Source organism: Clarias gariepinus, chromosome 4 (genome assembly GCF_024256425.1).
Source record: "Clarias gariepinus isolate MV-2021 ecotype Netherlands chromosome 4, CGAR_prim_01v2, whole genome shotgun sequence".
Classification (NCBI taxonomy): Eukaryota; Metazoa; Chordata; class Actinopteri; order Siluriformes; family Clariidae; genus Clarias; species Clarias gariepinus.
The window spans coordinates 15,972,756-15,985,640 of record NC_071103.1 but is presented as its reverse complement, the minus strand read 5'-3'; the positions used below and the strand labels follow the sequence as shown (position 1 = coordinate 15,985,640).

Below are 12,885 nucleotides of genomic sequence, written 5' to 3'. Positions count from 1 at the left end.
TCTCATTATAACAGTGTTAAGCTTAATTTTAGGAAATATTAATTTTAGGAAATATAAACTCATGTTCATGCACATATTACTGGAAATAATTGTCTGTTATTGACTGATTCTTCAACCAAGTAAATCGCACAGGTTTATCTTTAATATATCTGGTAATTACAGATATAATAATAAAATACCATTTGATGCAATGTTATTCAACATCAAAAATGCTATTGTGGAGAAAGTTGCTGTATTTATCCAGTGCAGTATTTGCCAGGTTGCTGTCACCAGCTTGATTTTCTCGGCCATCAAGGTATGACTGCAGAATCTGGAAAAACTGGGGGGAGAAAGAGGAATAATAAAAATAATAATAATAATAATAATAATAATAATAATGCAATAAAACTAATGACACATTATGAAATGTTGAACCATTGATATTGAAATAATATCAACAGAAACAAGCACCAGAATATACAGTAAGAAAACTTTTTCTGCAAAATGCATGACTGATGGGCAATTGCAAAAATCAGACAAATGGCTTTAATATTTATTTTTCCATAAAATCTTTTTGACAGTTTAAAGAGACCTTAAAATAAAGCCAAACATAATTTAGCTCTTAAAGAAGTCAAGAGCTTTACAAGTGAATCTTGTAAACAGAAGTTAAACAAAAGTCAATGTAAGGAACATCAAGAGTTATTAGAGATCAGAAGGTGTTCCACTCACCAGCATTCTGCTTTTTGGATTGCTCAGAGATTTCCATTCTTCTGTGCTCGAGGGATCTGATTCGACTGAAACCATGATCAATGCTGCTAAAACCAATACAGTCAACCTGTTGCAAACACACACACAAATTAAAGATCATCATCTTCAGCTAATTAGACCCCTCCATAATCAGGACTGTGCAGGAAAGTGCACATCTTACAAATAACATCATGCTTACATTTTTATCTGCTATTAGTCTTCAGACTTATAGCAAATCGCTGATGAATTTCTTGTTTCTCTTCCCCACTGCTCTATCCTTTTATAGGAGGCATAGCCCTCGTGAAGAATTCTTACCTTCCAGATTAATGAATATCTCCTCTTGAAATAATAGGTCACATGGTATACTGTGTTATAATTAATACACCACAAAGAGATGTTATGAGTGTCATAAATGTCTCTCATCTCAGAATATCACGGTTAATTATGACGTACATGGAATTGACCTTTAAAAGATATGTAAACTATGGTAGAAAAAAACAGTGCAGGAAGGATGTGCTTAATAGGAATGTAGATTCACAATTACCTGAGAGCCGTGTACAGAGAGATAGCTGACCGCTAATGAGCAAAGCTTGGGAAAAATTAACTTTCTTTTTCTTTCTTTTGTTTACTGTCGTTAAGTAATGAGTATTTAAATGCACGTTTTATTAATCACAGAGGGGAAATATGTTGGTTTTGTTGGAACGCAGTGGCAGTTTTCAGATCTATTTATAGCTGCCCTCTATTTAAGGGTTGGCCACACCATGTAACATCCTTCACTATAGTTCATCATCATTCTGGTCCCTTCTGTCATGTTATAAAATGTTGACGTGTTATATGTGGTCTCCCCTGGCATTGTTCCCTGTATCATATCCTACTCCAGACTTTGTCTTGTTTCCCTAATCATAGGACTCAAGTAGAAAACCTTCCCATACGCTACTGTTTCCAAAAATCCAGTATCTTTACAATATTTTTGAATAAAATATTCATCCTTGTTGTCATCGTTTCTAGCGTAAATGTTAAAAAACTGTCCAGGGTGTACCCCACCTCGTGCCCAAAGTCTCCTGGGATAGCCTCCCTGTGGCCCTGTACAGGATAAGCATTATAGAAGATGAATGAATGACTGAATAATTCTGTAATTCATAATCCAAATAATCAATTCTACTTTTCAGTCATCGATAGATTGTTCAACTATCAAAATAGTCTTTTGTTGCAGCTCTATTTAGATAATTAATTCCTCTGACACACCGCTCTCTGCCAGGCCTGTACATGAAGCGCACAACAATCACTGATATGTGATGTTCACATCTCTTCAAAGGGAAAAACATTTAGCACTGGATTACTTTTATATTTGAAACACTGAAACTTGTGGGACATAAATGAATGTTATTCCCTAGTGCAGCAATACTAGAAGTTAACCAGACTTATTTCTAATGGCTGACTACAACCAGGCCACCAAACTGCCATATGGTGAACCATCCAAACATCTGATGAGTTTCGACTGCCTTCCAAAGTGCTAAAGAACAACACTGTGCAGGACATACAGCAGGGTGGAGCTCCTTGACCTTCACTTAATCTACAGCAAGTGGTGCTGGGCCAAGGGGAAAAAGATAGTGAAGGACCTCAGTCACCCAAACAATGGACTGTTCTCTCCATTGCTGTCAGGGAAGCGCTTCCGCTCCGGGAAACCCAACAGAAACTAAGGAGGAACTTCTTCCTGGAGGCTATTCAGGCCCTCAACCAGAACATGGCAAAGGACTAAATTAATCGAATTTGCTTTTGGTTCCTTTACACAATAAACATACACATGTACAGTACACACATTCCTGCTACACATCGGAGTCATGATGCACATGTTCAAAATCTGTACACTGCACATTTGTTTGTATTGGCACACTGCATGTTTACACATAAAAGAGGACGAACATGCACTTTGGAACATGGACAATGTCTGCTACTGACAGATATTTTTATACTTTGTTTCATTCCCACTGCTGCTATCATAACCACACACCATATTTTGTACATGCTGTAAATCCTGAGCAACTGAGTAACTTTGTACTGTATATTACAGGATATTTTTTAATCACAAATTCTTTTATTAGTTTAAATATACTCCAGTGCAATTTTATTAATTGCAGTAAAATCTTTCTATTTCAGGTCGTATAAGCATTTCCCTGCATAGCATACTGTGTATGACAAATAAATACATTTAAATTAAAGTTTACTTTATGGCATCTTTCCAGAAGAAAGAGGATGGGAAAGAGCATAACCAATGTCAGGCGGATTAGCATCTTATTCCTAACCCTAAAATCAATATAGATCAGGGCCTGATTTTTTATTAATTTTCATTGTGGCTAATAATTATAACAGAATACAACTGAGCAGTTTTGTGTTGAAGGGTTCATCAGAAGCAGCTTATGCTGCTGCCAGCTACATACTGCAGTCTTCTTCATACACGTGTCTCCATGCTGTTCATTTCTATATTAGAGAGCAAAACTATTAAGTTAAAAACTTTTAAACCATTGTTATTCAGAAAGTTTTACCTTTATTTTTTTTTAAATGCTGCTACAAAAACAATTGCAATCGAGACAAGTCACTGTCCTTACTAGGTCACGAAAAACAGAGTGTTACTCAACACAAATATGAAATCACATTTCTTTATTCAGCCAACCATAAAATATACATGAAACTCTTGTGCTGAACGACAGGGAGCTATTTTGTTGCCTATCCTGAACAAAAGCATAGAAAAACACAATCCTGCTCCACTTTCATTCAGCCAACAAAATTGAACGGAGATGAATATCCAGTTTCAAATCATTCCAAAATCAATACGAGAAAAGACATAAAACTTTGACATACCAAGAATCAAGTGGTTTCTTTACCTAAACAAAGCAAGCCAAAAACTGATAAGAGCCAGGAAAATATATAAATCATTATAATATTCATATTTCACAATATAGAGAGACCAGATGCTGTCCTACCATTGGTTTACACAGTGTTTTTCATCCAGAGCAAAGCATGCTGGGAGCTGTTTGCTTCAGTTCAGTTTCAGTGCTTCTTTTTTTCATTTTAAATATAAACATAGTGTTTTATTTGTGCATCATAGTTTTGTTCTCCAAATTGCACCTACGTTTCTGCATCCACACAGCAATATGTGAAGGCACGAGATGATGAAATGCGGACACTAAAAATAAATACAACAGGTAAAAAGAATAATTTATTTTGCAAGAGAAGACAGCAACGGATAGCTTGCACTTCATGCCCAATGCCAGTAACATTACAATGCCGATATTTATTTTTCTCTACTGGCCTCTCTATCGTTTGAAAATAGAAGAAAATGCTATGATTTTTTCCCTCCACTCAGAGGGACACAGACATGTAGTAAAATCCTGTTTTAAAAAATAAATCATCTGTTTCCCCCTATGCAAAGTAGCAATTGTGGAATTAAGTGTGCAGGAGAGAGAGAAAGAAAGAGAGAGAGAGAGGAAAATAAGAAAGCTTCACAATCAGCCATGTCTTCTTCCCGTGGGACAATTTAAAACCTGCCCATTTTCAAAAACCAGTTGAAAAAGAGCTTCATCCCGTTAGAGAAAGGAAATCAGTTTCAAACTAAACCTATAAAACATTGGTCCTCAGGCTTGATGACCTGTTACACTTTATTGCCATGTAGGGACTCAGCTCGGCTGATCCGGCTGTCAAGAGAAATTCAAAGGCAAGCTGCTGGGCGAGAGATGCAGAAGGTACGCTGAGGTATCTGCTGAAAGGTGCTGGTTGAGATCGAGGTTGGGGATAAATGGCTGCTGAGCCGTGTGTGTGTGTGTGTGTGTGTGTGTGTGTGTGTGTGAGGGAGAGTAGAAGGGAGAGAGGGAGGGAAGGGGGTATTTAAGGCTCTGCACAGTGGCCAGCTGCTAGGAAAAAACTGCCTCCAGGTGATTAAGACAGGATGCAGCTTTTCTTTGTCCCTCTCTCAGTAGGTCTCCGAGTCTGAGTCATTGAGCTCTTCGTCTTTATAGAAGCCGTGGTGTCCAATGCTGTTGAAGCTACAGTAGGAGCTGTGTCCACTTCTCAGCATGGGCAAGCTGTCAAATGTGGCGCTCTTGGCTGGGCTAGTGTAGTGGTTAATGGTACTGAAAGGCAGGCTGGGCACGGAGCCACTGCTGGGAGAAACAGGCATCATGGTGGCAAGGATGAGAGCCAGGCAGTCTGCCACGTCTTTATTGGGGGCACAGGCCAGGGCTGGTGTGTAACCTGGGATAGATAGGTGGAGGAAATTCATGACAAATATTAATGCATTGTACAAGTTAGAAAATCCAAAAGCTATAATACACTCCCTGGCCAAAAACCCTGAAGTTTTAAAACAGCTTGCATTGAGCAAAGAAAGCAACTAAGGAGAATGCTGAAAAAAAAAAAAAAAATCACAAATGATCACTTAAACAAATGGGGATTTTACAAATTGACAAACATTATAGGTATATGTATTAATGTATTCAAAAAAGCCATCCCAAATTCCATTGAAAAAAAACAAAAAAAGGCTTCAGTTTGCTAGGGATTGGACTTTGGAGTAATGGGGAAAAGGTCAGATGGTCCTGATGAGTCTAGACTGAGCCTATTCCAGAGTGATGGGTGCATCAAGGGAAGAAAGGAACGCATAAATATGCACCGAAGCATAGTTTCCACTTTACAAGCCCCTGGAGGCATTGTTATGATCTGGGATTGCTCTAGATAATTAGGTTTAGGCTCAGCAACATAATGTGCCAATAAAATAAAGTCAGCTGATGACCTGACTGTACTGAATTACCAATTCATTACATCTGTGGGTTTTTTTCTTTCTTGAGGCACAGACATGTTCTGGGACTCAGATTGTGAAAGAGTGGATCTGGGAGGATGAGGAATCATTTTTACACATTTGTTGGCTGATACATTGTCAAAGCTAAATCTGGTCATCAAATTTTTAGTGTGTGCAACCTTCTTTTGGCCAGACAGTGTATAATCCTAAAGATGTGTTTTTTCACAAACACAAAAAGTTACCATTTTCATCAACAGCTAGCACGCTTGCACCCTTGGCCAGCAGCTCCTGTACCACAACTGTAAGTCCATTTCTGGCAGCCACGTGCAGAGGCCTACACAAAGAATGATGAAGTCAGTCAGTGCTCTACAAAGTTCACTTGTTAAATGCCTATTGTACATGTGTGCTACTCCACCATGAGTTATACATACGTTTGTAAAGCTGAGTTGGTAGAGTTGATGAGATTTCTGTCGGTGATCTTCTCCAAAATCAACAAGGCACTGGTCTCATGACCCTACAGAAGACAACAATAAAAATAGGTCAGAATGACTAATGACCCTGACAGCGCTGAGGACATAGGACTAAATATTATATATATATATATATATTTATATATATATATATATATATATATATATATATATATATATATATATATATATATATATATATATATATAATATTTAGTCCTATGTCCTCAGCGCTGTATATATATATATATATATATATATATATTTTTTTTTTTTTTTTTGAAGAAATATTTCAATAATAAGTTTAAGTCCATTATTAAAAATGTTCAAGTATGGTTTCTTAAAGTAACAATTTTAAAGCTATTACTTAAGTAGTACTGCATATTAAATCAACCAAATACCAATTACTATTTTTTTCTATGTATTTCTTGTCAAGTTGTTAAGAAGCACAACTTACTAAAAAAAAAAGAATCCACTATTGTTCTAGAATGTAGTAAGTAACTGTAGGCTGTAACTGACCTTACTGCAGGCCAGGTGTAGTGCAGTGTTTTTATTGGCATCCTGTGACGTTAGGTCCGCTTTCGCACTGCTCACCAACAGCTCTGACAACGACAGAGACAGACACTGAGGACATTCTTCTGTTTTTCATTTCATCTTTAACATTTTTTCCCGTTTTCTGTGTCCTGGTCAGTGCGACACTGTCACAGGGTATTGCACTGCGATCTGTTTGTCACCATTTGCACATTTGCATTTCATGTTGTCTTTTTTTTTTTTTTTTTGGTCCTTTTCCATAGTTCTTAACTAGTTTAGTTAATTTGTGTTGTATGTAGCACCCTGGTCCTGGAGGAATGTTTTTCTCTTCACTTTATACTGAATGGTTTATGGTTGAAATGCCTACAAAAGCCTACTTGACGAACAACTACCTGGACTATTGTTTTGCTGCACAATATTTACTGCTGCTATTTGTGCAATTCTTTGCTACTACAACAGAAATGTTTACTGGCTTTTTTTTTTTTTAACGGCAGGTGTTTCTCTGAAAAAACTACACACCGTGCCCGGATCCAGTAAGTGCTGACATTTCCCACAGTTTTGACTATGCCTTACCCACAGCGTTTGTCTGTCCGTTTTCAGCAGCCATCATGAGCGGGGTTTTGCCACCAGAGTCAACGCAGTTCACCTGGGCATTGTGGGCTAGCAGAAGCTGCAAACACTCCACATGATCAGTGAATGCGGCAGCATGGAGTGGAGTCCTGTAAGAACCAAACAAAACAATTCTTGCTGCAGATATTATACTGTACACATACTATTCACATTCGGTTGCTGTGACAGCCCAGTCGGTTCTGAGTCAACTTTGATTCTAGTTGATGTCATGCAAAGACTGACTAAAAAAAAAAAAAAAAAAAAAAAATAGGGCTGTACAACTAGATTAAGGTACAGAAGAATATTATACTATAATATTCAATTATAATAAAAATATTATACTATAATATTCTAGCATGAGACACACAATTAAACGTATGTGCTGTCTTATTAGTATGTGCTAATATATGGGAACTAGCTGCTGCCTTACCTTTTTTTAGAATCAGCAGCATTGACAATCACAGGACCCAACGTTTCAATTAACATTTCTGCTGCTCCCTCATTGTCGTTTATCCTACAATTTAAAACAAACCCAGAGATTTTATTAATGAGCGCTTAGTTCTTAATCTTCTTCCAATTTACAGATAGAATAATCACACTTACACAGCACAATGAAGTGGGCTGAAGGAGTTGCCCTCTGCCTTGTGAAACAGCTCCTGTTCCAGCAGCACTTCAACACAAGTGTCATGACCTAGACAGAGGGACAGAACTGACATGAAGTCCGAGCAACTGGCCCTGATAAAATATATATGTGGAACTATAACCTTATCATCAGTGTGTGTGTGTGTGTGTGTGTCTGTGTGAGAGAGAGAGAAAGCTATGTGTATTTTTGTAGTCACCATTGTAACAGGCCCAATGTAGAGGTGTGTATCCCTGTTGGTCTGTGATGACAGGGATGGAATCCAAAGACTGAGCTGCATGTAGCAGACCCCCCAAAACCCCCACATGTCCACAGGCAGAGGCCAAATGTACAGGAGAGCGCCCTCTACAGTCCCGAACCATGAAATTGGCATTGTGCTGCAGCAAGGCCTCCACACACTCTTCGTGTCCAGTCACTGCCTGGAGAAAACACCAACACACACAAATAAACGCAACACTGAACATGAATCACAATAGAGTATAAAACCTAGACTTATCTGCTGAACAATTAGGACTGAACAGATATGTCTCTAATGGAGGAAAATACATATATGAATGGGAAGCCTTGGTGTTTGATGTTTAGAAACATGCATCCATTTAAGACCAGAGGACAGCCGCAGGATACGAGAAAAAAAAGATAGTGTGCGACTATAATTTTTAACGAGGATGAAAATGAGCGTTCAAATATATAATTTAGTGTTTGTTAATAAAAAAGCATTTACAGCGCTCCGTTATCATCGGGGATATGGCGATAACACTCCCGCCTACATCTCTAGACTAATAAATAAAGTGATATGGCTCAAGTTGAGAAAGTCAGAGACAGAATTCACACCACATGCTGCCAATTAGAGCTGTGAATCAGAGGTAGCCCTTTAATTCAATTTCATTCGATTTTTGTGTATTGTGATTTCAGATTCAAGTCAGTAGCATTAATGTTTATTGTCTGGTCTCAAACAGCTACATTTCTTACAGATTTAAAAGTATTAAATGTATTTAGTAAACATTAAAATTATGTTGATTGTTTAAAATGTTGCATTTCGTGCAAAGCGTAAATTCTGATGTTTTTTCCCCAGCCAACCGTCTGCTCCACATGGCAGTCCAGTAAATAACAGTACTGCACCAACTACAAATGAACACAAAAGATAAAACAATACTCCCACAAAATGCGAGTATTTGCGGAATATAGAAGCATTTGGTATAGTATAAAAAATTATATTCTTAATTTTTTTTCCCCCCAAAACCTTTTTTTTGCTTGACCTCACCATTTACCACAGACTTTATCTCAGTTTACTTATCATTACAAGTTAACTCCCATAATTGCCACTGGCCGTCTTTAAAATTTTATTAATACATTTTATTGCTGCACATTTGCCTTTCCTTAGTTTTAAAGTTTGTGTCATCAGGAAAGTTCATTAAAAGACTTCTTTATTGACTTGACTTTTAGTTACCACATGCACAAAACAACCTCAAGCTAAAATTAAAAGCTGTTAGCTAAATAAGAGCTATTGAGTAATAGGAACAGTTGTAATCCGATTAATCTTTAATAATCTAAAACTAAATTGATTATCCAAACAATGGTAAGTTGGAGCCCTACTGTGAAATATATATGGGTCAGGTTATAGATGTAAAAACCTGACCCATCAATTGAATGAATCCAAGTGCAATCAAAAGACAGATTAAACTACTTAGTCATTTTAAGCTCTGCGTTCCAAGCAGAGCTCATATTTAAAAAATGAAAACCAAATACAAATAGAAAATCACAAATTGGCGGAATAAAGAACTGATTAATATAAAAGACTTTTTTTTACTGAAAATGTAGCTCTTGTTTGCTAAGTATATGTATCTAGAAAAAGACAAATTACCCCTCTGTGTAAAGCAGTGCGGCCCCATTTGTCTTTGGCTTCTACACTGGCTCCTTTATTGAGCAAAGAATAGACGCAGTCTGTGTGGCCGCTCAACACCGCCAGCATAAGAGGTGTCCTGAGAAACAGTTAGCAGAAGATAAATCACATACAAATCAAAAGGCTTCTGATATGTGTAAGACTAGCTTAGATTAATTCCTGCTTATACGAAGATAATAGATTACACCTTCAGCCAATGTGTCCTATTTCTGTATAGTGACTGAGGGAATATTTGTGAGACTATAGGGCCATGCCTGCTTTTATGAGTGTTAAACACCTGGGACCATATTCACAAAGCTTCTTAAGCCTAAAAGTTGCTCCTGGTGACGAAAATCTAAGAAAATTCTTAGACTTATGACATTTTCTTAGAATTCCGCTTCAATTTAGGACTAATTCTTAGACCTAAAAACAGCTCCTACGGTAAAAATTGTTAAGCGTAAAGAGGAGGACTTTTTAGGAGGCTTAAGAGTTTCTACAGCAGAGGACAAAATGGTAGAAAGAAGAAATATTCTCCAAAACTAAATGTAAACCTTTAAGTAAACACTCCTCTTCTGTCCAATCTTTATGCAATTTCCTTATATACAAACATTATGATTTCACCGTCCATTCTATTATTATTTATTCTATTTTCACAAAGAGCATGTTTTAAGACCTTTACAGATTTTTTTTTATCAACCAATCACAGTCCTAGAATTGCTGCGTCATCCCTAGGAACAGGGTCAACTACACCTCCTCACTTAGATAAAGGATTTTGTATTTTCCTTACTCAGAGTTGCTCTGAGAAGTTTTCTAACCCACTTTTAGTCTAGGACTCCCAGCTAGGACTTTTTAAGCTAAGATAGGAGCTCTCTGAGAGAATTCTAAAAACCTATGTGGATACTGACTCTGAAAACTGCCACAGTATAATTGTAAACAAACTCTCATTAGTAAATAACTATCAGAATCCATCCACTCAAAGGTAATCCTGTTACTGAATAATTCCTCTCCCCACTATAGGTGACTCTAAGGAACAGAATGACAAATGATGATTACAATGACATTTATAAATGAAGATGAAGAGCACGACTTACTGCCCAATACCATCCTGAATGTCAACTGCGCTCTGTATGTCAGCATTTCCGATCAATAAACGCAGACAGTCAGAGTGGCCGTTTGTCGCTGCAAAGAGGAGAAAACCACAATGGCTTTGTTTACAAAGATCATTCTGATTGCAAATTCCAAACAAACCGTTTACTTGTGGGCTAAACTCAGTTTATGTGCACTACAGATGTAATCTGGACCCAATTATACTGAAAAATGACAAATGTGTTCTGTCATTCTGTGTAGCTAATGTTATTTCAGAATGATAGCAATGGTTGTTTATTTAACAAGTTCACCCATATGTCAGTTTAGCAAAAAAATTCCCAGAGATTGAATAAATAAATGAATATATAAACAAATACATTAACCATGCTGTACACACAAACACAAGTCTGTGAAATTCAGAAGCATGCAGTGCTGTTACTTATGACGAAATACAGTATCTGGAATCTTGATGTTTACCTGCTGCATGGATGGGAGTGCGTTTGTGAGTGTAGTCCTTGACAAGAATGGAGGCTCCTTGGTTGATAAGAACGTCCACACACTCCACGTGGCCTTTAAAAGCAGCCAGGTCCAGTGGTGTGTGGCCCTGCGCTGTCCTCACATCCAGGTCGAGCAGAGACTGCACAAGCACCTCAAGGGCCTGGTGATGGCCATGATACGCCTGAAAAAAACAAACAAACAAACAAAAAAAAAACACACACCACTCTGAGAAATAGTCACAAGTCCAGGACTCAAACTTTAAATATTCTATACATGTTCAGTAACTGTGGCAACAGACAATCCTTCACATTTAATACAAAATATGATTATACACCAAGCATGGAGATATTCAACTCATGCCTGTTCAGCAGATTTTATGTGTGAACCTACACAGCAAATGTGGTATTACAAGTAAGAGTGTAGCGAACATGTGGTGCAAGTAGCCACAAGCTTGTCATGTTACAAGTTCCTACTTTTCTTCTGCGTTCTTAAACTTCAACAAACTGATTCAGATCCGTTAACCCCAAGGAGAATAAAGTCATGGGAAAGGGAGGCTGGAGTGTAAAAATAAAAGTGTAAACAGTAAAAAAAAAAAAAAGGAAAAAAAAAAAAAAAAAACTTAGTTACTGATAGATCACATTTATATTACCACTAAAACCAGGAAAAGACTTTAAATTCTAAAAAATATGAAAATATATAAATATATATTTAACGTTTATACAACAATATTCACAAAGAAACCAAGAAATCCTTCCACATGGACACCATTTTTCACTGTTGATCCGCCGCTGCCTAAACAGTTTGAACACATCTGCATTTTTGCATTAGCAATGTTTTTTTATAACGTCCTAATCATTATTACTATTAGAATTCTTTGCAATGCCTTAGCTTTCACACTTCATTGTAGCCCTGTTTACACTGGAGGCTTAAATTTCATTGATTCGTTCTTCATACCACTTATCCTGTAGGGCCTGGAGCCTCGCCCAGGAGGCTCAGGGCATTAGTAGGAAGACACCCTGGACGAGATGCCAACCCACAGCGAGTCACAGGTGCATACACACGTAGACACCCAATTGTTACACTATGGCGATTTGGAAACGGGCGACTTTGGGCTGCGGGAGAAACCCGAGTACACTGAGGAAATCCATCAAGCACGGGGAGAACAGGCAAACTCCACTCACGTAAACCCGAGGTGAGATTTGAACCCCTAACCCTGGAGATGTAAGACCACAGTACTAACTGCTGAGTCACCTTGATCCCCTGGCTAAAATTTCATTACACCCTTAATGAACAGAATGAACCGATATATTTAATGTAAAATATTAATGAATGGAAAACATTAATTTGCCTGAATATAATTGTGAGGTGGGTGTGGGAGTGTGCGAGAGAGAGAGTGCTCGTGAGAGTGAGTATATGTGCAAGTGTGTGTATAAGTATATGTGTGTGTGTGTGAGTGTGTGTGTGTCTGTCTGAGTATGTGTGTGAGCATATGCGTGTGTGTGTGTGTGTGTGTGTGTGTGAGAGCGAGTGTGAGAGTGCGTGTGAGTATGTGTATGTGTAAGCTCTTCTCACGTATGTACTTACAGAAAGATGGAGCGGGCTAACTGGGGCGCGAACATCAGAGTCGTTGAGGATGTCAGTCCCTGAGGTCTCCATTAGC

The 12,885-nt window shown here is 37.8% G+C and overlaps 2 protein-coding genes across 2 annotated transcripts in view; both read right to left on the bottom strand.

The window, feature by feature from the left end:
- Positions 1-105: 105 nt before the first annotated feature.
- LOC128519961 (uncharacterized) lies at positions 106-968 on the bottom strand. The gene is made up of 3 exons (XM_053493955.1): positions 926-968; positions 709-814; positions 106-319 (listed from the first exon to the last, which is right to left on the bottom strand). Coding segments are annotated over exons 1-3 (234 nt in total). The 5' UTR covers positions 928-968; the 3' UTR covers positions 106-193.
- Positions 969-3,369: 2,401 nt separating this feature from the next.
- The window catches only part of ankrd28b (ankyrin repeat domain 28b), a 28,521-nt gene continuing 19,005 nt past the window's right edge, over positions 3,370-12,885 (bottom strand). Inside the window, exons 17-28 of the mRNA XM_053494541.1 lie at positions 12,810-12,884; positions 11,205-11,406; positions 10,733-10,820; positions 9,624-9,741; positions 7,962-8,181; positions 7,726-7,813; positions 7,553-7,636; positions 7,087-7,232; positions 6,502-6,584; positions 5,944-6,026; positions 5,755-5,846; positions 3,370-4,974 (exon numbers count right to left, since the gene is read on the bottom strand). Of these exons, the coding sequence (XP_053350516.1) occupies positions 4,694-4,974; positions 5,755-5,846; positions 5,944-6,026; positions 6,502-6,584; positions 7,087-7,232; positions 7,553-7,636; positions 7,726-7,813; positions 7,962-8,181; positions 9,624-9,741; positions 10,733-10,820; positions 11,205-11,406; positions 12,810-12,884 (1,560 nt within the window). The 3' untranslated portion in view covers positions 3,370-4,693. The remainder of the gene's footprint in view (positions 4,975-5,754; positions 5,847-5,943; positions 6,027-6,501; positions 6,585-7,086; positions 7,233-7,552; positions 7,637-7,725; positions 7,814-7,961; positions 8,182-9,623; positions 9,742-10,732; positions 10,821-11,204; positions 11,407-12,809; position 12,885) is intronic.